Source organism: Eriocheir sinensis, chromosome 9 (genome assembly GCF_024679095.1).
Source record: "Eriocheir sinensis breed Jianghai 21 chromosome 9, ASM2467909v1, whole genome shotgun sequence".
Lineage (NCBI taxonomy): Eukaryota > Metazoa > Arthropoda > Malacostraca > Decapoda > Varunidae > Eriocheir > Eriocheir sinensis.
In genome coordinates, this window is record NC_066517.1 from 9279758 (window position 1) to 9303823 (window position 24066).

The window sequence follows — 24066 nt, forward strand, 5'->3', positions numbered from 1 at the left end:
ATCCTTCAACTCACTTTTTTCCATATAGCACAGCTCTACCTATTCATGTAACTGTTCAAACTTTCATTATTTTTTGTTCTTTTTTTACAGTACTATGACTTGTAATCACATCATTTACACAGATGTTGTGGTAATACCCATTCTATGACCATTGTCTTAAAACACACTGACAACATTGACCTCACTAAAGACTAAAAGGTGTTGTTGTCCATAAGCAACGCATTTCTCTATGTTATTTGCTACCTACCCTTTGCTACCAACCCTTTGCTACCAACCCCCTACCAACCCTACCAATCCTGCAGATCATACAACACCGCCAACCTGCTTGAGGACCTGAAGGTGCTGTACCGGACGTGTGGGATCCAGGGCAAGGGCACAACGTTCATCTTCACGGACCAGGAGGTGAAGGAGGAGGCCTTCCTGGAGTACCTCAACAACGTCCTGTCCTCGGGTAAGTCTGCCACCCCTCTTCTCTCCTCCTTGGATGTGTTAGTACTCTGGATGCTAGGGGAAGATGAGGGGAAGGAAGGGAAAGTGCAGGAGTAGGAAGACGAGGATACAAAGTTGTTATGTTGGCTCAGATTTCAATTCCCCCTCAGATGTGTTAATGCTCTGGATGCTAAGGAAAGACGAGGGAAGGGAAGAGAAAGTACACCAGATGGAAGGGATGGATGCGAAGTTATGTAGGTTTAGAGTTGAATTCCCCCTTGGATGTGTTAATACTCTGGATGCTGAGGGAAGAAGAGGGAAGGAAAGGGAAAGTACACCAAATGGAAGGGATGGATGTAAAGTTATGTAGGTTTAGAGTTCAGTTCCCCCTCGGATGTGTTAATACTCTGGATGCTGAGGGAAGAAGAGGGAAGGGAAGAGAAAGTACACCAAATGGAAGGGATGGATGCAAAGTTATGTAGGTTTAGAGTTCAATTCCCCCTCGGATGTGTTAATACTCTGGATGCTGAGGGAAGAAGAGGGAAGGGAAGAGAAAGCACAGCAGAAGAGAGGCAAGGATGGAAAGCTGTAAAATAGGTTGTGAGTTCAATACCTTCTCAAATGCATTAATACTCTGGATGCTGAGGGAAAAAGAGGGAAGGGAAGAGAAAGCACAGCAGAAGGGAGGCAAGGATGGAAAGCTGTAATATAGGTTCGGAGTTCAATACCTTCTCAAATGCTTTAACACTCTGAATGGCAAAGAAAGACAAGAGAAGGGAAGGGAAGGTGCAGCAGAAGGAAAACAAGGATGCAAAATTGTTATGTAGGTTCAGAGTTCAATTCTTCCTTAGATGTGTTAGTACTCTGGATGTTAATTGGTAAGGGAAGATGAGAGAAGGGAAGGGAAAATGCAACAAGAGGAAGGCAAGGATGAAAAGGTGTTATGTAGGTTTAGAGTGCAGAACTGTTTATACTCTGGGTGCTAAGGGAAGATGAGGGAAGGCAAGGATGAAAAGGTGTTATGTAGGTTTAGAGTGCAGAAGTGTTTATACTCTGGATGCTAAGGGAAGATGAGGGAAGGCAAGGATGAAAAGGTGTTATGTAGGTTTAGAGTGCAGAAGTGTTTATACTCTGGATGCTAAGGGAAGATGAGGGAAGGCAAGGATGAAAAGGTGTTATGTAGGTTTAGAGTGCAGAAGTGTTTATACTCTGGGTGCTAAGGGAAGATGAGGGAAGGGAAGGGAAAATGCAACAAGAGGAAGGCAAGGATGAAAAGGTGTTATGTAGGTTTAGAGTGTAGAAGTGTTTATACTCTGGGTGCTAAGGGAAGATGAGGGAAGGGAAGGATGAAAAGGTGTTATGTAGGTTTAGAGTGTAGAAGTGTTCATACTCTGGGTGCTAAGGGAAGATAAGGGAAGGCAAGGATGAAAAGGTGTTATGTAGGTTTAGAGTGCAGAAGTGTTTATATTCTGGATGCTAAGGGAAGATGAGGGAAGGCAAGGATGAAAAGGTGTTATGTAGGTTTAGAGTGCAGAAGTGTTTATACTCTGGGTGCTAAGGGAAGATGAGGGAAGGGAAGGCAAAGTGTGGCAGAAGGAGGGCAATATTATTCCTCCTCAGAAGTGTTTATACTCTGGGTGCTAAGGGAAGATGAGGGAAGGGAAGGGAAAGTGTGGCAGAAGGAGGGCAATATTGTTCCTCCTCAGAAGTGTTTATACTCTGGGTGCTAAGGGAAGATGAGGGAAGGGAAGGGAAAGTGTGGCAGAAGGAGGGCAAAGGTGCACAGTCGTTAAGTAGGCTCAAAGTTCACATTGCTCCATTTCAGGTATGGTCAGCAATCTGTTTAACCGTGACGAGCAGGGTGAGATTGTGAGTGAGCTGATTCCCGTCATGAAGCGAGAACACCCGCGCCGCCCACCCACGCCGGAGAACGTGATGGACTTCTTCCTGACACGCACCCGACAGAACCTCCACGTCGTCCTCTGCTTCTCCCCTGTAAGTAAACAGTCCTCAGCTCCAGCCACAATCAGTAGCCATGCTTTAAATATGCACACAAAAGAAACGCTTCATCTTATCATTAGAATTTCCATAAAGTAGCTTCTGGAGTCTAGATGATGATTTTTGGTAACACAGTGGAAGAGATTCTTAGCCCGTCCAACCTCATAAGGGAAAATTAGGATGTTAAAATAAAAGAAGAAGAAGAAGTGTATTTGTCTTCTCTGCAGGTTGGCGAGAAGTTAGTGAGTTAGTGGTTTTAGTAACACAGTGAGAGAGATTCATAGCCTGGCCAACCCCATAAAGAAAAATAAGGACGTTAAATGAAAAGAAGAAGAAAAAGTGGATTTGTCTTCTCTGCAGGTTGGCGAGAAGTTAGTGAGTTTTTAGTAACACAGTTACTAAAAGTTAGTAGGTTTTAGTAACACAGTGAGAGAGATTCATAGCCTGGCCAACCCCATAAAGAAAAATAAGGACGTTAAATGAAAAGAAGAAGAAAAAGTGGATTTGTCTTCTCTTTAGGTTGGTGAGAAGTTTCGTACCCGAGCCATGAAGTTCCCGGGCCTGATCAGCGGCTGCACAATAGACTGGTTCCAGCCATGGCCCAAAGAGGCGCTGGTGGCCGTAGCTCAACACTTCCTGGAGAGTTACGAGATCATCAGCACCTCCGAGGTGAAGACTGGCCTGGTGAAGGGCATGGGAACTATCCACGACCATGTGGCTCAACTCTGCAATGACTATTTTCAGAGGTAAAGTTCATGTCTCATTTTGATGGAAGTGAAGCTGTCCCACTCTCATCATTTTCTAGTTTGTTATGTGTTACTTACAATGACATCTTTGTATAAACCTAACTTTAGTATATCAATTTACAGCTATTAATACATTCAAGTGATCATACTTTAAGCTCATAGATAATTTAACAAAAGGTGAGTACAGACGAGTTTAGAATTATAGAAACAGCTTAATCCGTCCGCTGCAATTGCCACGGATTTCGCCTTCACTGGTAGCCTAGTAACATATACTCCCAAGTCTTTCTCTGCCTCTGTGGTGGATAGTGGAGTGTTTCCCATGTGGTATTGGTGTGCTGGATTTCCTCTCCCAAGGTGCATGACTTTACATTTTTCTTCGTTGAATTACAGCAGCCACTTTTTGTTCCATTCCTGTAGCTTGGTGATGTCCTCTTGTAGGAAATCCACAGTCAAGGGGTTAATGGAGTCACCCACCAATCCATTCTCTCACGATACAGGTACCGGCGGGCAGCTCATGTCACCCCCAAGTCCTTCCTCTCCTTCATCAGCATCTACAAGAAAATATATAACGAGAAGCGTGAGGAGATAGGCGAGTCTGCTACCAGGATGACGTCTGGCCTGGACAAGCTGCAGGAGGCGTCTGTGGCTGTGGAGCGTCTCAGGGAGGAACTTAAAGTCATGGAGGCAGAGCTGGCAGTGGCCTCGGAGAAAGCACAGAAGGTGGGTGAAGAATTATCATCCTTCTTTAAACCTGCGGAAAACATCAACTGAATTTCCTTTTTTTGTTGGTTTGTGGTACTGTGTCCTTTTTTGTTTGTGGTACTATATGGTCTTTTTTATATTTGTTTAAGGTACTGTATGTCCTTTTGTTTGTTTGTGGTACTGTATGTCCTTTTTGTTTGTTTGTGGTACTGTATGTCCTTTTATGTTTGTGGTACTATATGGTCTTTTTTATATTTGTTTATGGTACTGTATGTCCTTTTTGTTTGTTTGTGGTACTGTATGTCCTTTTTTGTTTGTTTGTGGTACTGTATGTCCTTTTGTTTGTTTGTGGTACTGTATGTCCTTTTTGTTTGTTTGTGGTACTGTATGTCCTTTTTTGTTTGTTTGTGGTACTGTATGTCCTTTTGTTTGTTTGTGGTACTGTATGTCCTTTTGTTTGTTTGTGGTACTGTATGTCCTTTTTGTTTGTTTGTGGTACTGTATGTCCTTTTTGTTTGTTTGTGATACTGTATGTCCTTTTTGTTTGTTTGTGGTACTGTATGTCCTTTTTGTTTGTTTGTGGTACTGTATGTCCTTTTGTTTGTTTGTGGTACTGTATGTCCTTTTTGTTTGTTTGTTGTACTGTATGTCCTTTTGTTTGTTTGTGGTACTGTATGTCCTTTTGTTTGTTTGTGGTACTGTATGTCCTTTTTGTTTGTTTGTGGTACTCTATGTCCTTTTTTGTTTGTTTGTGGTACTGTATGTCCTTTTGTTTGTTTGTGGTACTGTATGTCCTTTTTTGTTTGTTTGTGGTACTGTATGTCCTTTTGTTTGTTTGTGGTACTGTATGTCCTTTTTGTTTGTTTGTGGTACTGTATGTCCTTTTTGTTTGTTTGTGGTACTGTATGTCCTTTTTTGTTTGTTTGTGGTACTGTATGTCCTTTTTGTTTGTTTGTGGTACTGTATGTCCTTTTTTTTTGTTTGTGGTACTGTATGTCCTTTTTTGTTTGTTTGTGGTACTGTATGTCCTTTTTTGTTTGTTTGTGGTACTGTATGTCCTTTTTTGTTTGTTTGTGGTACTGTATGTCCTTTTTTGTTTGTTTGTGGTACTGTATGTCCTTTTTGTTTGTTTGTGGTACTGTATGTCCTTTTTTGTTTGTTTGTGGTACTGTATGTCCTTTTTTGTTTGTTTGTGGTACTGTATGTCCTTTTATGCTTGTGGTACTGTATGTCCATTTTTATTTGTTTGTGGTACTGTATGTCCTTTTTTGTTTGTTTGTGGTACTGTATGTCCTTTTTTGTTTGTTTGTGTTACTGTATGTCCTTTTTTGTTTGTGGTACTGTATGTCCTTTTTTGTTTGTTTGTGGTACTGTATATCCTTTTTTGTTTGTTTGTGGTACTGTGTGTCCTTTTTGTTTGTTTGTGGTACTGTGTGTCCTTTTTTGTTTGTTTGTGGTACTGTATGTCCTTTTTTGTTTGTGGTACTGTATGTCCTCTTTTGTTTGTTTGTGGTACTGTACTTTTTGTTTGTTTGTGGTACTGTCTGTCCTTTTATGTCTGGGGTACTGTATGTCCTTTTTTGTTTGTTTGTGGTACTGTATGTCCTTTTTTGCTTGTTTGTGGTACTGTCTGTCCTTTTATGTCTGTGGTACTGTATGTCCTTTTTTGTTTGTTTGTGGTACTGTATGTCCTTTTTTGTTTGTTTGTGGTACTGTATGTCCTTTTTTGTTTGTTTGTGGTACTGTATGTCCTTTTTTGTTTGTTTGTGGTACTGTATGTCCTTTTTTATTTGTTTGTGGTACTGTCTGTCCTTTTTTGTTTGTTTGTGGTACTGTATGTCCTTTTTTGATTGTTTTTGTTAATGTATGTCCTTTTTTATTTGTGGTAATGTCTGTCCTGGTTTTTTTGTTTGTTTGGGGTACTGTATGTCCTTTTTTATTTGTTTGTGGTACTGTCTGTCCTTTTTTGTTTGTTTGTGGTACTGTCTGTCCTTTTTTGTTTGTTTGTGGTACTGTCTGTCCTTTTATGTTTGTTTGTGGTACTGTATGTCCTTTTTTGTTTGTGGTACTGTATGTCCTTTTATGTTTGTTTGTGGTACTGTGTGTCCTTTTTTGTTTGTGGTACTGTATGTCCATTTTTATTTGTTTGTGGTACTATGTCCTTTTTTATTTGTTTGTGGTACTGTATGTCCTTTTTTGCTTGTTTGTGGTATTGTATGTCCTTTTTTATTTGTGGTACTGTCTGTCCTTTTTTGTTTGTTTGGGGTACTGTATGTCCTTTTTTATTTGTTTGTGGTACTGTCTGTCCTTTTTTGTTTGTTTGTGGTACTGTCTGTCCTTTTTTGTTTGTTTGTGGTACTGTCTGTCCTTTTATGTTTGTTTGTGGTACTGTATGTCCTTTTTTGTTTGTGGTACTGTATGTCCTTTTATGTTTGTTTGTGGTACTGTGTGTCCTTTTTTGTTTGTGGTACTGTATGTCCATTTTTATTTGTTTGTGGTACTATGTCCTTTTTTATTTGTTTGTGGTACTGTATGTCCTTTTTTGTTTGTTTGTGGTACTGTATGTCTTTTTTGTTTGCTTGTGGTACTGTATGTCCTTTTTTGTTTGTTTGTGGTACTGTATGTCCTTTTTTATTTGTTTGTGGTACTGTGTGTCCTTTTTTGTTTGTTTGTGGTACTGTATGTCCTTTTTTGTTTGTTTGTGGTACTGTATGTCCTTTTTTATTTGTTTGTGGTACTGTGTGTCCTTTTTTGTTTGTTTGTGGTACTGTGTGTCCTTTTATGTTTGTGGTACTATATGGTCTTTTTTATATTTGTTTATGGTACTGTATGTCCTTTTTGTTTGTTTGTGGTACTGTATGTCCTTTTTTGTTTGTTTGTGGTACTGTATGTCCTTTTGTTTGTTTGTGGTACTGTATGTCCTTTTTGTTTGTTTGTGGTACTGTATGTCCTTTTTTGTTTGTTTGTGGTACTGTATGTCCTTTTGTTTGTTTGTGGTACTGTATGTCCTTTTTGTTTGTTTGTGGTACTGTATGTCCTTTTTTGTTTGTTTGTGGTACTGTATGTCCTTTTTTGTTTGTTTGTGGTACTGTATGTCCTTTTGTTTGTGGTACTGTATGTCCTTTTTTGTTTGTTTGTGGTACTGTATGTCCTTTTGTTTGTTTGTGGTACTGTATGTCCTTTTTGTTTGTTTGTGGTACTGTATGTCCTTTATTGATTGTTTGTGGTACTGTATGTCCTTTTGTTTGTTTGTGGTACTGTATGTCCTTTTTGTTTGTTTGTGGTACTGTATGTCCTTTTTTGTTTGTTTGTGGTACTGTATGTCCTTTTGTTTGTTTGTGGTACTGTATGTCCTTTTTTGTTTGTTTGTGGTACTGTATGCCCTTTTTTCTTTGTTTGTGGTACTGTATGTCCTTTTTTGTTTGTTTGTGGTACTGTATGTCCTTTTTTGTTTGTTTGTGGTACTGTATGTCCTTTTTTGTTTGTTTGTGGTACTGTATGTCCTTTTTGTTTGTTTGTGGTACTGTATGTCCTTTTTGTTTGTTTGTGGTACTGTATGCCCTTTTTTGTTTGTTTGTGGTACTGTATGCCCTTTTTTGTTTGTTTGTGGTACTGTATGTCCTTTTTTGTTTGTTTGTGGTACTGTATGCCCTTTTTTGTTTGTTTGTGGTACTGTATGTCCTTTTTTGTTTGTTTGTGGTACTGTATGTCCTTTTTTGTTTGTTTGTGGTACTGTATGTCCTTTTTTGTTTGTTTGTGGTACTGTATGTCCTTTTATGCTTGTGGTACTGTATGTCCATTTTTATTTGTTTGTGGTACTGTATGTCCTTTTTTGTTTGTTTGTGGTACTGTATGTCCTTTTTTGTTTGTTTGTGTTACTGTATGTCCTTTTTTGTTTGTGGTACTGTATGTCCTTTTTTGTTTGTTTGTGGTACTGTATATCCTTTTTTGTTTGTTTGTGGTACTGTGTGTCCTTTTTGTTTGTTTGTGGTACTGTGTGTCCTTTTTTGTTTGTTTGTGGTACTGTATGTCCTTTTTTGTTTGTGGTACTGTATGTCCTCTTTTGTTTGTTTGTGGTACTGTATGTACTTTTTTGTTTGTTTGTGGTACTGTCTGTCCTTTTATGTCTGTGGTACTGTATGTCCTTTTTTGTTTGTTTGTGGTACTGTATGTCCTTTTTTGCTTGTTTGTGGTACTGTCTGTCCTTTTATGTCTGTGGTACTGTATGTCCTTTTTTGTTTGTTTGTGGTACTGTATGTCCTTTTTTGTTTGTTTGTGGTACTGTATGTCCTTTTTTGTTTGTTTGTGGTACTGTATGTCCTTTTTTGTTTGTTTGTGGTACTGTATGTCCTTTTTTATTTGTTTGTGGTACTGTCTGTCCTTTTTTGTTTGTTTGTGGTACTGTATGTCCTTTTTTGCTTGTTTGTGGTATTGTATGTCCTTTTTTATTTGTGGTACTGTCTGTCCTTTTTTGTTTGTTTGGGGTACTGTATGTCCTTTTTTATTTGTTTGTGGTACTGTCTGTCCTTTTTTGTTTGTTTGTGGTACTGTCTGTCCTTTTTTGTTTGTTTGTGGTACTGTCTGTCCTTTTATGTTTGTTTGTGGTACTGTATGTCCTTTTTTGTTTGTGGTACTGTATGTCCTTTTATGTTTGTTTGTGGTACTGTGTGTCCTTTTTTGTTTGTGGTACTGTATGTCCATTTTTATTTGTTTGTGGTACTATGTCCTTTTTTATTTGTTTGTGGTACTGTATGTCCTTTTTTGTTTGTTTGTGGTACTGTATGTCTTTTTTGTTTGCTTGTGGTACTGTATGTCCTTTTTTGTTTGTTTGTGGTACTGTATGTCCTTTTTTATTTGTTTGTGGTACTGTGTGTCCTTTTTTGTTTGTTTGTGGTACTGTATGTCCTTTTTTGTTTGTTTGTGGTACTGTATGTCCTTTTTTATTTGTTTGTGGTACTGTGTGTCCTTTTTTGTTTGTTTGTGGTACTGTGTGTCCTTTTTTGTTTGTGGTACTGTATGTCCTTTTTAGTTTGTTTGTGGTACTGTATGTCCTTTTTAGTTTGTTTGTGGTACTGTATGTCCTTTTTTGTTTGTTTGTGGTACTGTGTGTCCTTTTTTGTTTGTTTGTGGTACTGTATGTCCTTTTTTGTTTGGTTGTGGTACTGTATGTCCTTTTTTGTTTGTTTGTGGTACAGTGTGTCCTTTTTGTTTGTTTGTGGTACTGTATGTCCTTTTTTGTTTGTTTGTGGTACTGTATGTCCCTTTTGTTTGTTTGTGGTACTGTCTGTCCTTTTTTGTTTGTGGTACTGTACGTATGCCCTTTTTTGTTTGTTTGTGGTACTGTATGTCCTTTTTTATTTTTTTGTAGTACTGTGTGTCCTTTTTTGTTTGTTTGTATGTCCTTTTTTATTTTTTTGTAGTACTGTGTGTCCTTTTTTGTTTGTTTGTATGTCCTTTTTTATTTTTTTGTAGTACTGTGTGTCCTTTTTTATTTTTTTGTAGTACTGTGTCCTTTTTTGTTTGTTTGTATGTCCTTTTTTATATTTTTGTAGTACAGTGTGTCCTTTTTTATTTTTTTGTAGTACTGTGTCCTTTTTTGTTTGTTTGTATGTCCTTTTTTTATTTTTTTGTAGTACAGTGTGTCCTTTTTTATTTTTTTGTAGTACTGTGTCCTTTTTTGTTTGTTTGTATGTCCTTTTTTATTTTTTTGTAGTACAGTGTGTCCTTTTTTATTTTTTTGTAGTACTGTGTCCTTTTTTGTTTGTTTGTATGTCCTTTTTTATTTTTTTGTAGTACTGTGTGTCCTTTTTTATTTTTTTGTAGTACTGTGTCCTTTTTTGTTTGTTTGTATGTCCTTTTTTATTTTTTTGTAGTACAGTGTGTCCTTTTTTGTTTGTTTGTGGTACTGTATGTCCTTTTTTGTTTGTTTGTGGTACTGTATGTCCTTTTTTGATTGTTTGTGGTACTTTCTGTCCTTTTTTATTTGTTTGTGGTACTGTATGTCCTTTTTGTTGGTTTGTGATACTGTATGTTCTATTTGTTGGTTTGTGGTACTTTATGTCCTTTTTGTTTGTTTGTGGTACTGTATGTCCTTTTTTGTTTGTGGTAAATCATTGAATAGGTTCAGCAGAATATTTTACAAGTCTGCCATAGAGGTCATAGTATAAGTGAATTACCAGCTCCTTCCCTTTACTGTGACTTTTGTTCAGTAATTCTAGTGGTTCAATATGTTCTTCACTGCACTAGAGCCATATAGAACAAAGGTGGAAAATAAAGTTGTAATATGTATCTTATAAACTGGCAGGAAAAATACAGGTAATAAATATAATTGGTAGAAAAGTTGATGAATTCCTTATATGTGAGATGAAAGCCAATGTGTTTGTGACCCAGATCCTTGAGGTAGTGACCCGACGAGCTGAAGAGGCAGAGACCATCAAGGAGGAGGTGGAGAAGGTGCGAGACAAGGCTCAGGCGCTCGTCAACGACATCGCCAAAGACAAGTCCCTGGCCGAGGAGAAACTGGAGGCAGCTCGGCCCGCCCTGGAGGAGGCTGAGGCTGCGCTGAACACCATCAAGCCAGCACATATAGGTAACCTTCTCTTTGGCCTCTCACTAGTGGATGTTTGTTGTCTATTCATCTTTTTCTTATTGATAAAGGAGACAGATCAAAGGCCAAACAAAAAACTGGCCCAAAAAATGCTTCTTCTAGACCAGTGGTTCCCAACCCATGGTCTGCGGACTGGTGCCGGTACATGGCTTATGATTTGCTGGTCCACCAAATTGGTTTACTAGTGACTTTTTATTTTGTTCATGATTACGAGTAATATGCTTATACAGTCGTCCCTCAAATAGTACGGTTTTCAATAGTACAGTTTCGGTTTTATACTGATTGTCATGGAAGATTTTTTTGAGGATTTTTAAATTTCCCGCTCGTCGCACCAAGTAGCCATGGCATAAGTGGCAACACTGTTCTACCAAAACACCTGCTGAAAGCACCCCAAAGTGTTTGAGATAGGTGTTCACCTTGCAGAAAAATTCAGATTTAGAAGTTACGTTTTGGGATGAATTACGTTGCTATAGGGAGAGCATACCACGTGAATGAGAGCAGTGTTCGCTGTATCTATCATCTTGGTCTTGGTCTTGGTCTTGGTTCGGGAGGTAGTTGTCCCTTTCAGTCCCAACTACAGCCTTTGAAACAGCTTCCTCCTTCAGGGCCAACACCCTGAAAATCATAGTGTAAAAGAAATTCTTGCCCCAGTAACTGCCAGTGCTCCAAGAGTGCTGCAAGAGTGGAGATAAAGGCCGTCGTTTTACTAAGCCTCGTCGTTGCTATGGTAATGGCGTCTCACTCGCAGCAAAATGGCGTACGCTGATCTTCCTGGCGACGTTTAACATGCATTACTAGCTGTCCTGGCTGACGAACTCCTTACAGCAGAAGATGAAAAGGAAGCTGCAGTGGTTATGGGGCACAGAGAGGTGAAATGCAATGGAAACACTTATATGTGTTTGTTTGGGCCTCCATATTGCTGATGACGTCATCACAGCATGAAGGCGCTCCACCTCCTCAAAGCCAGTAGCCAGCAGACGTGCTGAGTTGGCAACTCGTGCTGCCGCATCACACATTTGAGAGCACTCGGGACGTTCCGAGAGTCCCGATTCTCTCTCTCAAACACAGCCCAGGAGTGTTTCTAAGGGGGGCACTAATTTTATACAGATTTTTGAATAGTAAGGGAGTCCTGGGTCCCTAACCCCCATACTATTTGAGGGATGACTGTATATGTATTTCTAATTTCATTTGTAAAACATGAGATATTACGTTTTGGTGTACTGATAGACCTTGAAATAGGTACATGAATCTATCACCATGACAGCTGGTCTTTTCCATGTCTATTGCAGTACTAAGTGCTGTAGTTAGTGTAGTATTTTTCCCTCATGGCGTCCATTTGAATAATTTAGCCTTTATATTCACTTTACTTTGTATAATGTGAAACATTACATTACATGGTATTGTCCCAGTGAATTTTAAATTGCTAAAAAAATAAAACATGTATTTGGAATATATAAATGTCAGTGTATGTGTAGTGTGGCGACGGCCTGATGAATGAGCCTCCCATAACCCACTTAGCCAGTGGGGTACCTCTTTGGCCGACTCGGTAAGGAGTGGCTCTCCCGTCACGCTGGTCGCGGGTTCAATCCCAGGCAGCCGGGGAATACCCTCTCCTTGTTGTAATTAATTTCTCGTGTGTTTCGATACACACAGAAGGACGTGTGGGACCGAGAGAGTAATAGAAAAAAGAGAATAGAAAATCTCGTCATTAAATATGCTTGGATCTATGCCTATGGTACTGGTCCGCAGAATTTTTTTCACCTGCTCGACTGGTCCGTGGCTTTGAAAAGGTTGGGAACCACTGTTGTAGACAACACAGAAAGATGACAAAAAGATGATTGAATTTAGCTCTAGGGTGTCTTGATATTCCCCTCATGAAGTTCAAATCATAGGTAAGGTATAGATAATATAGATAGACAGCTGTTCCAGAGTGTACGAGTGAGAAAGATGAAAGAATGAAGATACGGATTCACTCTTGCATTAGGAAGTTGGGCTGCATAGAGATGAAATTGAGTGAAAATTCACGTGCAGAAAAGGTGGAGGCATGCATTTCATAAGTTTGTTAAAGCAATTAGCATATAAACAGCAATTAATAATAGGTTAGTTCCATAGGTTCAAGATCATTTACAGCCAGAGTCCAGGCAATAGCATTTTTTCACCTTTCAGCCACCATCCGTAAGCTGGGCCGGCCTCCACACCTCATCATGCGCATCATGGACTGTGTGTTGCTGCTGTTCCAACGCCACGTGCAGCCTGTCAAGCCCGACCCCATCGTCCCGTGCCCCAAGCCCTCCTGGTCTGACAGCCTCAAGGTAGGACTGGTATAGTGTGTGTGGAAAGGAAAGTGGTGAGTGCATTGTTCAAGTAAAAAGCTGATTATTGGTTGGAAGGGAAAAATTACCAGAAAATGAGGAGGTAGGTACGTGGAAAAGAAAAGTATCGAAAACATTGTTCAAGTGAAAAGCTGATTTATCATCAGAATAGAGAAATTATTATCAAAAGAGCAGGATGAAGTTAGCTGATGGATAGTTGAAAGGTAACAATGAAAAGGTTGGGATTCAGCTGATGGATAGTTGAAAGGTAACAAAGAAAAGGTTGGGATTCAGCTGATGGATAGTTGAAAGGTAACAATGAAAAGATTGGGATTCAGCTGATGGATAGTTGAAAGGTAACAATGAAAAGGTTGGGATTCAGCTGATGGATAGTTGGAATGTAACAATGAAAAGGTTGGGATTCAGCTGATGGATAGTTGGAATGTAACAATGAAAAGGTTGGGATTCAGCTGATGGATAGTTGAAAGGTAACAATGAAAAGATTGGGATTCAGCTGATGGATAGTTGGAATGTAACAATGAAAAGATTGGGATTCAGCTGATGGATAGTTGAAAGGTAACAATGAAAAGATTGGGATTCAGCTGATGGATAGTTGAAAGGTAACAATGAAAAGGTTGGGATTCAGCTGATGGATAGTTGGAATGTAACAATGAAAAGGTTGGGATTCAGCTGATGGATAGTTGGAATGTAACAATGAAAAGGTTGGGATTCAGCTGATGGATAGTTGAAAGGTAACAATGAAAAGGTTGGGGGAGTGTCAGTCACATGTACTATCTTGAAAGCCTCAGCAGAAATAAAAAGAAAGTTAGTGCTAGTAAATTAGTTACTCGGAAATTGGTATTAGTACTAGTGAATATATCATGCATATGGAATACAGGAGGTTTTTAGGCTCCATTTTGGGGGAAGAGAGTGCATTTTATATTCCAAAAGTTACAGTAACTTTTCAACTAGAAGGAAATAGTAATAGACAGCCACAGGACAGAATACTTAACATTTAACTCCCTCCAGATGATGGCCAGCACAACCTTCCTCCTGTCGCTGCAAAACTTCCCGAAGGACTCCATTAATGACGAGGTGACGGAGCTGCTGGAGCCGTACTTTGACATGGAGGACTACGACATGGACACGGCCAAGCGGGTGTGTGGCGACGTGGCCGGCCTCCTCTCCTGGACACGGGCCATGGCAGTCTTCTTCGGCGTGAACAAGGAGGTGCTGCCGCTCAAGGTAACATCACAGCAGGAGGCGACATACGTGACTTTTTTATTATTATTATTTTTATATAGCAAGGGAGGCAGATCAAGGGAAAGAACAAAAACAGCAACAGAAAGCCCCCTAGACTCTGGTCTAACAAAAGAAAAAAGAGAGTTGTTCTACACCATGTTATTTGTGTAGCTGTGACCTGTTTTTGCTATGGATACTTTTTGCTGTTAGATAAAGGAAAAACATAATTGAGTTGTGATATGCAGAAAGGGTTACAGGTAAAGACATTGAATTTTCAGTTTGAGTTGTTTTATACCATCTCTAGCTTCCAACTGTTCTTGCTGTGGATACTTTTTTATCATTAGAGAAAGGAAATAACATGATTAAATTGTGTTATACAGTAAATACGTACAGGAAAAACTATGTCCTGGAAACGTGAAATGCTTATACGTACCCTTCTTTGTGGCAGTCCAACTTAGCACTGCAGGAGGCTCGTCTACGCCTGGCCATGGGTGACCTGGAGCGTGCCCAGGCAGTGCTGGATGACAAGCAGAGGGAGCTGGACGTGGTGCGAGGACAGTACCAAACAGCACTGGCGGAGAAGCAGAAGCTCATTGATGCCGCCAATGTGTGTCGCAGGAAGATGCAGGCGGCGGCGACACTCATCAACGGACTGGCTGGGGAGAAGGTGCGCTGGACCAAGCAGAGCAAGTCCCTGAGGCAGCAGCTGGGAAGGTGAGGGAAGTCTTCTGTGTGACTTTGGATTAAGTCTTGCTATTGTTAATGTACTGTGCCAGCATGTATTCATATTGGTTTAGGCTACCCTTGAAAAACGAACTGTTGTAGAAAATTAAATGAACTAAGTATTGTCAAAGTAAAGAGCAGTAAGCATTCTTTGTATTGACTGTAGTGAATTTTTTTTATATCTCCCGTCAAGTTTTCATAGTATAAGATTTCCTGATATAAGTACTAATTGGTATGGAGTGTATTAATTGGTAAATGTGCCAGTTTTGAAACATTACTGCTTCTTGTAATTGCTAGGAACTAAAGAACATGGAAGGAAGCAGGTGATAATGACACTCATATATTATATTTCAAAGGCAAGAATGTTAGGAGAGTGGGTCTGTAGGCAGGCAAGAATTAAGCATGTAAGAATGAGAAATTGAGATTATTCTTATGATGGCCACTTTATCATGGAGTTAATATGGAACAGGGATCAGGACATGTTAGAATAAAGAAGACCAAGTGGTTGTTAATGCTAATATTCTGCCTTCAGGTTGGTTGGCGACGTCCTGCTGACCACGGCCTTCCTGTCCTACGCGGGTCCCTTCAACCAGGAGTACCGCACCAAGATGATCAAGATGTGGCGGTCCCTCTTCCACACACGCAGCATTCCCTACACCACTGACTTGGACATCACCTCCTGGCTCATCGACAACGCCACGGTATGCTACTCTCAGGACAATTTCTACTGCTGTTTCCTGCTTTTGTATTGTCTTTCTCAAACTGCTAAGGACAATTTCTACTTCTGTTTCCTGCTTTTGTATTGTCTTTCTCAAACTGCTAAGGACAATTTCTACTTCTGTTTCCTGCTTTTGTATTGTCTTTCTCAGACTGCTAAGGACAATTTCTACTGCTGTTTCCTGCTTTTGTATTGTCTTTCTCAAACTGCTAAGGACAATTTTTACTGCCATTTACTACTTTCATGTATAATTCTCCTCAAGCTGCTTCTTCAACTTGTCTTGTTCTTATTTTTTCCTGCCATTTACTGCTTTTTTTATTCTCTTCAAGTTACTCCTTCACCTCCTCTTGTTCTTTCTTCAGCTGTTTCTTTTTCCTTGTGTGTGTGTGTGTGTGTGTGTGTGTGTGTGTGTGTGTGTGTGTGTGCTTCAACTCGCTACTCATAGGACAATTTCTTCTGCTATTTACTCCTTTCATATTATTCTCTGCTATCTGCCTCTATATCTTGGCTAGTTCCTTCTACAGCTGTTTCCTTTCCCTTATATGAGTGTGTGTGTTTCAACTCTCTACACTTAGGACAATTTTTACTGCTTTCATATTATTCTCCTCAAGTTGCCTCTATAACTTGTCTTGTTCCTTCTACAGCTGTTTCTCTTCCCTCTCATGTGTGTGTGTTTGTGTGTGCGTTTTAACTTTCTACACTTCCTCATGGCAGGTCTCAGAGTGGAACCTTCAAGGACTTCCCAATGATGAGCTCAGCATCCAGAACGGCCTCATCGTGAGCAAGGCGTCCTGCTACCCTCTCCTCATCGACCCTCAAGGACAGGGCAAGATTTGGATCAAGAACAGAGAAGCAATGAATGAGCTACAGGTGAAACTTGATCCATAAAACATCCTTCGTGCTTTTGAAATTACTCTCGGAAAAACTCCCTCATTCTTTGTTTTATTCTTGCCCTGTTCCTCTAAATAAAAAAGGATGGAGGTAGGTCTTTCTTTTGTCTGAGCTACAGGTGAAACTTGCTCCATAAAACATCCTTCATGCTTTTGAATATGCCGTGGCTTATTGCTATCAGTTTCTATCAGTGTCTTTTTATTTGTCCTTGTCACTATGAAGTACAGAAAATAACTAGTAACTCTGTCAAATCCAGCTCATAAATTAAAGTATATATGTGTAAAGGTCCTGGAAATGAGGGTGTCAAAAATTCAGACGTGGCTTATTTCTGTCAGTTTCTATCAGTGTCTCAGATCAAGTAAAAGCTCCGCCACTTTCCAGATCACGTCGCTGAACCACAAGTACTTCCGCACCCACCTGGAGGACTCGCTCTCCCTGGGCCGGCCGCTGCTCATTGAGGACGTGGAGGAGGAGCTGGATCCCGTCCTGGACAACCTCCTGGACCGTAACTTCATCAAATCTGGCTCAATCCTGAAGGTGAGGGAAAACAATTGCCTGCAGGGGATTAGAGTGGTACACTAAGGAAAATAAAAGGAGTAATGCTTAGTGGGCTTTTTTTGTTTAATTTATTTTTGCCCTTTAGTTGCTTCCTTTACTGTTAATGAAAAAAAGAGGCAGTATGGTTAACCCGTACAGTGTTTAGTACATACATATACGTACCTCTTAGGGAAGTGTTTAGTACGTATATATACGCAAGCTCTTTTGAGGGCTTATATGCCCTTTATTTTTCTTTGTGTATGTAGCATTGTTCATTGACAGTAAAGAGGAATAATTTGAGAAGTCTTTGTATTTTTAAATGGATGTTAAAGGGTCTTTCTGTACATTTGTCTGCATTCCAACAAAAATCATTATACAAGAAGGTAAGTTACTTTCTTCTAGGTAATTACTCCTTGATTCTATAATCAGTAAGGCATGTGGAATTGTAAATTATGGTTCAGAGTAATCAGAGATGAAAACTTATCGTCGGAAGCTTCATAGTGTTATGTTGAGCTTTGTGAACTACGGTTGTAGTACAGACGGCCTTGAAGCGAGCGGTGTTGCCTGAAGCGCATCCAGTCATTTTCTTGTACTTACAATTCCTGTTTATTTTTTGAGGTTTTTGTGATGTAAAGAAGTACTTATACATTACTCACGCTTTAGGGTAGTGAGAAGTGTTTATAATGGAAAGAATATAGGCTCTAAAAAAATTTAAAGATAAATTTCCCTTTCCTGGTATGACATCATTAGCTTTGAGACGGAAAAAAATAAGACAACGAATAATCTAGGGTTGCGTTCCTCGCATATAAATAATATATATATCAAATAATTTGTATTTTTTTACATTTTTAGGGGCAAATAAAAAAAATACGAAAAAAGTGCAACCTGGCATGACCCCTATCGATGACAAAAGACGACACTGTACGGGTTAATAGGATCCAAAATGCTTGACAGGCCCATTTTTCCGGCTGTTTAGGGAGCTCACAATGCCTCTATCATTACATAAAGAAATGAGAAAGGACTAAAGAAGGTGACTGAGAAGATGAACTGAAGAAAAATGAAGGAGACAGAATGGTTAGTGGGATGTAATACACACTGACCAATCTTCTTTAGCCATTATGAGAGGTTACAAATTCATTACACGGTGGCAGAGAGAAAGTTAAAGTTGGGGGCATACGCTATAGCAGCACGTGGCCTCGGTGTTCATCTCCGTAACATTGGCCCTTGAGCCTGTGGTGGGAGGGAGCCCATTACCCCGGGATACAGGACCAGTGTGACATCCGGGTTACCACAGTTTACCTTCCCCAGGTTTCCCCAGGTACCCATTTATCGACCAGCCCAAGAGGGAGGATGAACAGCTGGGTGAGCAGCACGCTGACTGCCCGGGCTGGGATTCGAACCCAGGCCCGCAGAGTAGAAGCCAGGCATGCTGACCACTAGACCACGAGGCGCAAAATAAAGAAAAGAAAAAGAAAAAGAAAAAAGAAAAAGAGAAAAGACAACATCAATATCTAATATCTATCACCTTCTAACTCCATACTGCTCTTTTTCTAGTAATTTCTCCACTATAACCACCAATCACCTTTTCAGAACAATGTCTTCAACTCTATTCTCTTCCACAAACCTTCCTGCTCGTTTTAATCTTACGATAAGGAGGATAACAAGTGCTTCCCGGCAGGTGGTGGTTGGCGACAAGGAGTGTGACATCATGCCGGGCTTCATGCTGTACATCACCACCAAGCTGCCCAACCCCGCCTACACCCCGGAGGTCTCGGCCAAGACTGCCATCATTGACTTCACTGTGACGGTGCACGGCCTCGAGGATCAGCTGTTGGGTGAGTATTATCCTCCTTGTGCTTTTGTATAGTGCATTGCTAAAAGATTGCTTCTGTATCTTTTTCTTTCAGTAACGTAAATCTCTGCTGATGATAATTTTGACACTGTAACTATATGGGACATTGAAATAAGGTTAAGTTAATGAAACTAAAGTTAACCTCATATTGCTGTGCTGTTATTAGGGTTATAAGCCAATATTTAGAAGTAATGATACGTTCTTAAACTGAGAAAAGGTAGATAATTGTGTTAGGAGAACCAGACTGAGATATGATGCTTTGGGGCAGCAGGTCTGTTTTGGTTTATTATGAATTTAACCTCATATTCCTCTGCTGTTATTAGGGATGTAAACCAATATTTAGAATTAATGAAACTAACACTAAGGTTGATTATTGTGTTAGGGGAACCAGACTGAGACATTAGGATTTGGGGCAGCAGGTCTGTTTTGGTTTATTATAAATTTAACCTCATATTACTCTGCTGTTATTAGAGATAGAAACCAATATTTAGAGATAGCGAAGCATACTAACACTTAAAAAGGTAGATTATTGTGTTAGGGGAACCAGACTGAGACATGAGGATTTGGGGCAGCAGGTCTGTTTTGGTTTATTATGAATTTAACCTCATATTACTCTGCTGTTATGAGAGATAGAAACCAATATTTAGAGATAGCGAAGCATACTAACACTTCAAAAGGTAGATTATTGTGTTAGGGGAACCAGACTGAGACATTAGGATTTGGGGCAGCAGGTCTGTTTTGGTTTATTATGAATTTAACCTCATATTACTCTACTGTTATTAGGGATGTAAACCAATATTTAGAGATAGCGAAGCATACTAACACTTAAAAAGGTAGATTATTGTGTCATAAGAACCAGACTGAGATATGATGGTTAGGGGCAACAGGTTCATTATAGTTGTAGATTTAACCTCATATTACTCTGCTGTTATTAGAGATATAACCCAATATTTAGATATAATGAAGTATACTAACACTGAGGGAAGGTAGATTATTGTGTTAGAACCAGACTGAGACACGGGGATTTGGGGCAACAAGTATATTATGGACTATGGTTGATTATGAATTTGACCTCACATTGCTCTGCTGTTATTAGTGATACAAACCAGTATATAGAAGCAATGAAACATACTAACACAGACAAATAGATAGATAGATAGATAATTGTTTTAAGAGAACCAGACTGAGACATGGGGATTTGGGGCAACAAGTATATTATGAACTATGGTTGATTATGAATTTAACCTCACATTGCTCCGCTGTTATTAGTGATACAAACCAATATATAGAAGCAATGAAACATACTAACACAGATAGATAGACAGATAGATAATTGTGTTAAGAGAACCAGACTGAGACATGATGGTTTTGGGGGCAACAGGTCGGGTCATCAGGACGGAGAAGAGTGACCTCGAGAGTGAGCGTGTGGCACTCATCGAGGAGGTAATGGAGAACAAGCGGCGGATGAAGGAGCTGGAGGACAACCTGCTCTTCCGTCTCACCTCAGTACAGGTCGGTGAAGACTGGAAGAGAGCAAATATACAAGGAATTATTGACCTGTATTTTCTTTCATTATTTTCACTTGTATCTTCTCTCAATCCTATTTTCTTTAAGGTGTGTGAGCAGAGGGAGCTTGTGTAGATGTGGGATTGGAGTATAGACTTGTAGAGTTTATTTTTCTTTCTTTTCATAGCAAGGGCAGCAGCTTAAGGCTGGGTTCTAGCAGTATCATTACCATTATAATGTATAAGCGTCCAGTTCCATAATTTGATGATAAATCGTAATGTGTAATATATGGTTTTGAAATTTCATCTTTCTTTAAACTTTCTATCAAGAGAAAAATGTTTTTTATTATTTTCATATTTTAGTAGTAATTTTTAAAAATGCTCTTTATCTATTTTTCAAAAATATGCAAAATATTTAACTTAAAAAAGACATTTTCTTTGATAGAAAGTTTAAAGAAAAGATGAAATTTCAAACCATATATTACACATTACGATTTATCATCAAATTATGGAACTGACGCTTTACACATTAATGGTAATGGTATATATAGCTAGAAACCTTAAAGGGCAAAACAACAAAAATGACAATGAAAAAAAAAACCACAGTAGATGCTGCTCTGATAAAAGAAAAAAAGAAGGAAGTACAGCATTAGGAATTTCGTGCTGGTGTGGTGTGTGATTAGAGGAAGATTTAATATTTTTTATTTTATTTTATTTATGTTTATTTATTTAGTTTTTTGTGCTGTAGCTGGAAGGCTTTCTCAAGGGGCTTCATGGACAGCCCCAGCCCATTAGTGGTGCAGGCTAATTTTGTTTATAGTGGCTGCTGTGATGTATGACTAAATAACGTTGATGTATGACTGGAGGATGTCTGTTTTCCAGGGCTCACTAGTGGATGATGAGGACCTGATCATGGTGCTGCAGGACACTAAATCCACCGCGCAGGACGTGAGCACCAAGCTGCATGTTGCCTCGGAGACGGAGCGCAAGATCAACGGTGCTCGTGAAGAGTACCGCCCGGTAGCCACACGTGGCTCCATCCTATACTTCCTCATCACCGACATGGCTGTGGTCTCCTGCATGTACCAGACCTCCCTCAGGCAGTTCCTCGTCCTCTTTGATATGTCTATGATCAAGTACGTGGCTTGGAACAAAACTAATCTTATTTTTGTGTGTGAAATGTCATGTATCATTGAACGGGTTGACATGAAATATCTTTAGGTTGACTTGGGTGGATGTGGGTTGGTCTTCCACAAGGTTATATTTTCTGAGATACTGATGTGAGGACTGAAATAAGTGTAAATACAACTGAGAGAAACAATTTAACCCATCCGCTGCAATTGGCATGGATTTCGCCTTCACTGGTAGCCTGGTAACATATACTCCCAGGTCTTTCTCTGCCTCTGTGGTGGATAGTGGAGTGTTTCCTATGTGATATTGGTATACTGGATTTCCCCTCCCAAGGTGCATGACTACACTTTTCTTCATTTAATTGTAGCAGCCACTTTTTGTTCCATTCCTGTAGCTTGGTGATGTCTTCTTGTAGGAAATCCACAGTCAAGGGGTTAAGGAGGAATCAGTAAGAGAGAACACACACACACACACACACACACACACACACATCTAACTAGCCCTTTCTATGCCTATGTTTTATTCTTCTTCCAGGTCCGACCGCAGCAACAACCCCAAGGTAAGGATCGGAAACATCATCCGCTTCCTCACTGTCACTGTCTGGAGGAATGCTTGTCGAGGCTTCTACGAGAGGCACAAGTTCCTCTTCACGCTCCTCCTGGCCATGAAGATTGACCTCCAGTGTGGCCACATTTCGCATGAGGAGTTTATGAAGTTCATCAAGGTATGAGCCGAGAGACATCACTTGGTACTCTTAGATGCTTCCACCGCTCACATCAACTATTTTCAAATGGCAAAAAGGAGATTAATCGAGTCCTCTTGAGTGTGGTTTTTGGGTTAATGGTGCAGAAGAAGGGTCAAACTACCACCGGGGTCATTAAACTACTCCTGGAAATGCCCAGAACTCCTATGAAAGCCTTGTCAATTATGTGTTCTTGGATGCTGAAATGCCTAAGAATATGGCCCATAATCCTCATAATCCTCACATCAACTATTTCCAGTGGCCAAAAAAGAGATGAACAAAAAAATGAAACCTTTGGCCTCTTATATAATCATTGTGGATCTATATGTCTAGGTTTTATATAATATTAGATGGTAAATATCTCAACACTTTTCACCATCATGGCTCTATGTTTGACTATGTATGATGCTCATCGGAGACTCTTCTAACACTTCTCCTCCCTTATTTGTGGTCAGGGTGGAGCCTCCCTGGACCTGAAGGCGGTGCAGCCCAAGCCGTTCCGCTGGGTGCTGGACATCACGTGGCTGAACCTGGTGGAGCTGAGCAAGTTGCAGCAGTTCAACTCCCTGCTCGACCAGATCACCGAAAACGAGAAGGACTGGCGGCTCTGGTTTGAGAAGGACAAGCCCGAGGAGGTATGCATTCTTCCATTCCAGTACGTCCAGTGTCTGATGTGTATTATCTTGTCATCCTGTCTCTCTGTCTGCTTAATTTAAAAGGACTGGTGGTTTGAGAAGGACAAGCCAGAGGAGGTGAGCATTCTTCCATTACAATATGCCTAGTGTCCGATGTGCAGTATCTTGTCATCCTGTCTGTCTGTCTGCTTAATTTAAAAGGACTGGTGACAGAAGTTTGAGAAGGACAAGCCCGAGGAGGTGAGCATTCTTCCATTACAATATGCCTAGTGTCCGATGTGCAGTATCTTGTCATCCTGTCTGTCTGTCTGCTTAATTTAAAAGGACTGGTGACAGGTTTGAGAAGGACAAGCCAGAGGAGGTAAGCATTCTTCCATTACAATATGCCTAGTGTCCGATGTGCAGTATCTTGTCATCCTGTCTGTCTGTCTGCTTAATTTAAAAGGACTGGTGACAGGTTTGAGAAGGACAAGCCCGAGGAGGTGAGCATTCTTCCATTACAATATGCCTAGTGTCCGATGTGCAGTATCTTGTCATCCTGTCTGTCTGTCTGCTTAATTTAAAAGGACTGGTGACAGGTTTGAGAAGGACAAGCCAGAGGAGGTAAGCATTCTTCCATTACAATATGCCTAGTGTCCGATGTGCAGTATCTTGTCATCCTGTCTCTCTGTCTGCTCATTTGTTTTCACTCTCATTCCTCAGGGTTTGTTCAGGTGAGTGGCCATGGCAGAGGAGTTTTCACCTTCTCTTGCCTATCATCATTCGTATGTTTCCATCATCTTACTTCATTCACTTCAGTCTTCCCATTCTTTCATATTGTGTACTACTAGATATACACATTTGTACTTTAGAGGAATATGTTTTACTATTTATTTGTGCTAATGGAAAGTAAGAGTGATAAAAACAATAGAATATGTTCACTGTGATTAACTTGTAACTTTACTTTTCCTCACCCTTTAGGAGGAGCTGCCTTGTGGGTACTCTCGCTCCCTGGACATGTTCCGTCAGCTGCTGCTCATCCGCTCCTGGTGCCCTGATCGTACCCTCTCCCAGGCCCGACGCTACATTCGCAGTAAGTGGATGCCATTTGCTTCACTTCCTTTTCCCTCCCACTTGTCTCCAAACTTCTGTCCTTCAATCTATTAAATAAGTTATCCAAGATTTTGCCATCACCATTCACATTTTTCTATCATCTTACTCCCTTTCATCAACTGTAGGTTACCAAATGATCATGTATGTATGTATGATGGGTTTTCAGCATGTGTTTATATGTTCACAAAATGCACAGATTTGCTA

General features: G+C 40.0%; 1 protein-coding gene across 1 annotated transcript in view; it reads left to right on the top strand.

Annotated features, from left to right (window-relative positions):
- The window catches only part of LOC126996274 (dynein axonemal heavy chain 5-like), a 63683-nt gene that overhangs the window by 25263 nt on the left and 14354 nt on the right, over positions 1–24066 (top strand). Inside the window, exons 2-18 of the mRNA XM_050856651.1 lie at positions 303–451; positions 2255–2424; positions 2947–3173; positions 3671–3893; positions 10266–10464; positions 12649–12794; positions 13824–14039; positions 14485–14750; positions 15292–15460; positions 16192–16347; positions 16750–16905; positions 18584–18740; positions 20139–20269; positions 21145–21398; positions 21928–22117; positions 22591–22770; positions 23731–23842. Of these exons, the coding sequence (XP_050712608.1) occupies positions 303–451; positions 2255–2424; positions 2947–3173; positions 3671–3893; positions 10266–10464; positions 12649–12794; positions 13824–14039; positions 14485–14750; positions 15292–15460; positions 16192–16347; positions 16750–16905; positions 18584–18740; positions 20139–20269; positions 21145–21398; positions 21928–22117; positions 22591–22770; positions 23731–23842 (3101 nt within the window). The remainder of the gene's footprint in view (positions 1–302; positions 452–2254; positions 2425–2946; positions 3174–3670; positions 3894–10265; positions 10465–12648; positions 12795–13823; positions 14040–14484; positions 14751–15291; positions 15461–16191; positions 16348–16749; positions 16906–18583; positions 18741–20138; positions 20270–21144; positions 21399–21927; positions 22118–22590; positions 22771–23730; positions 23843–24066) is intronic.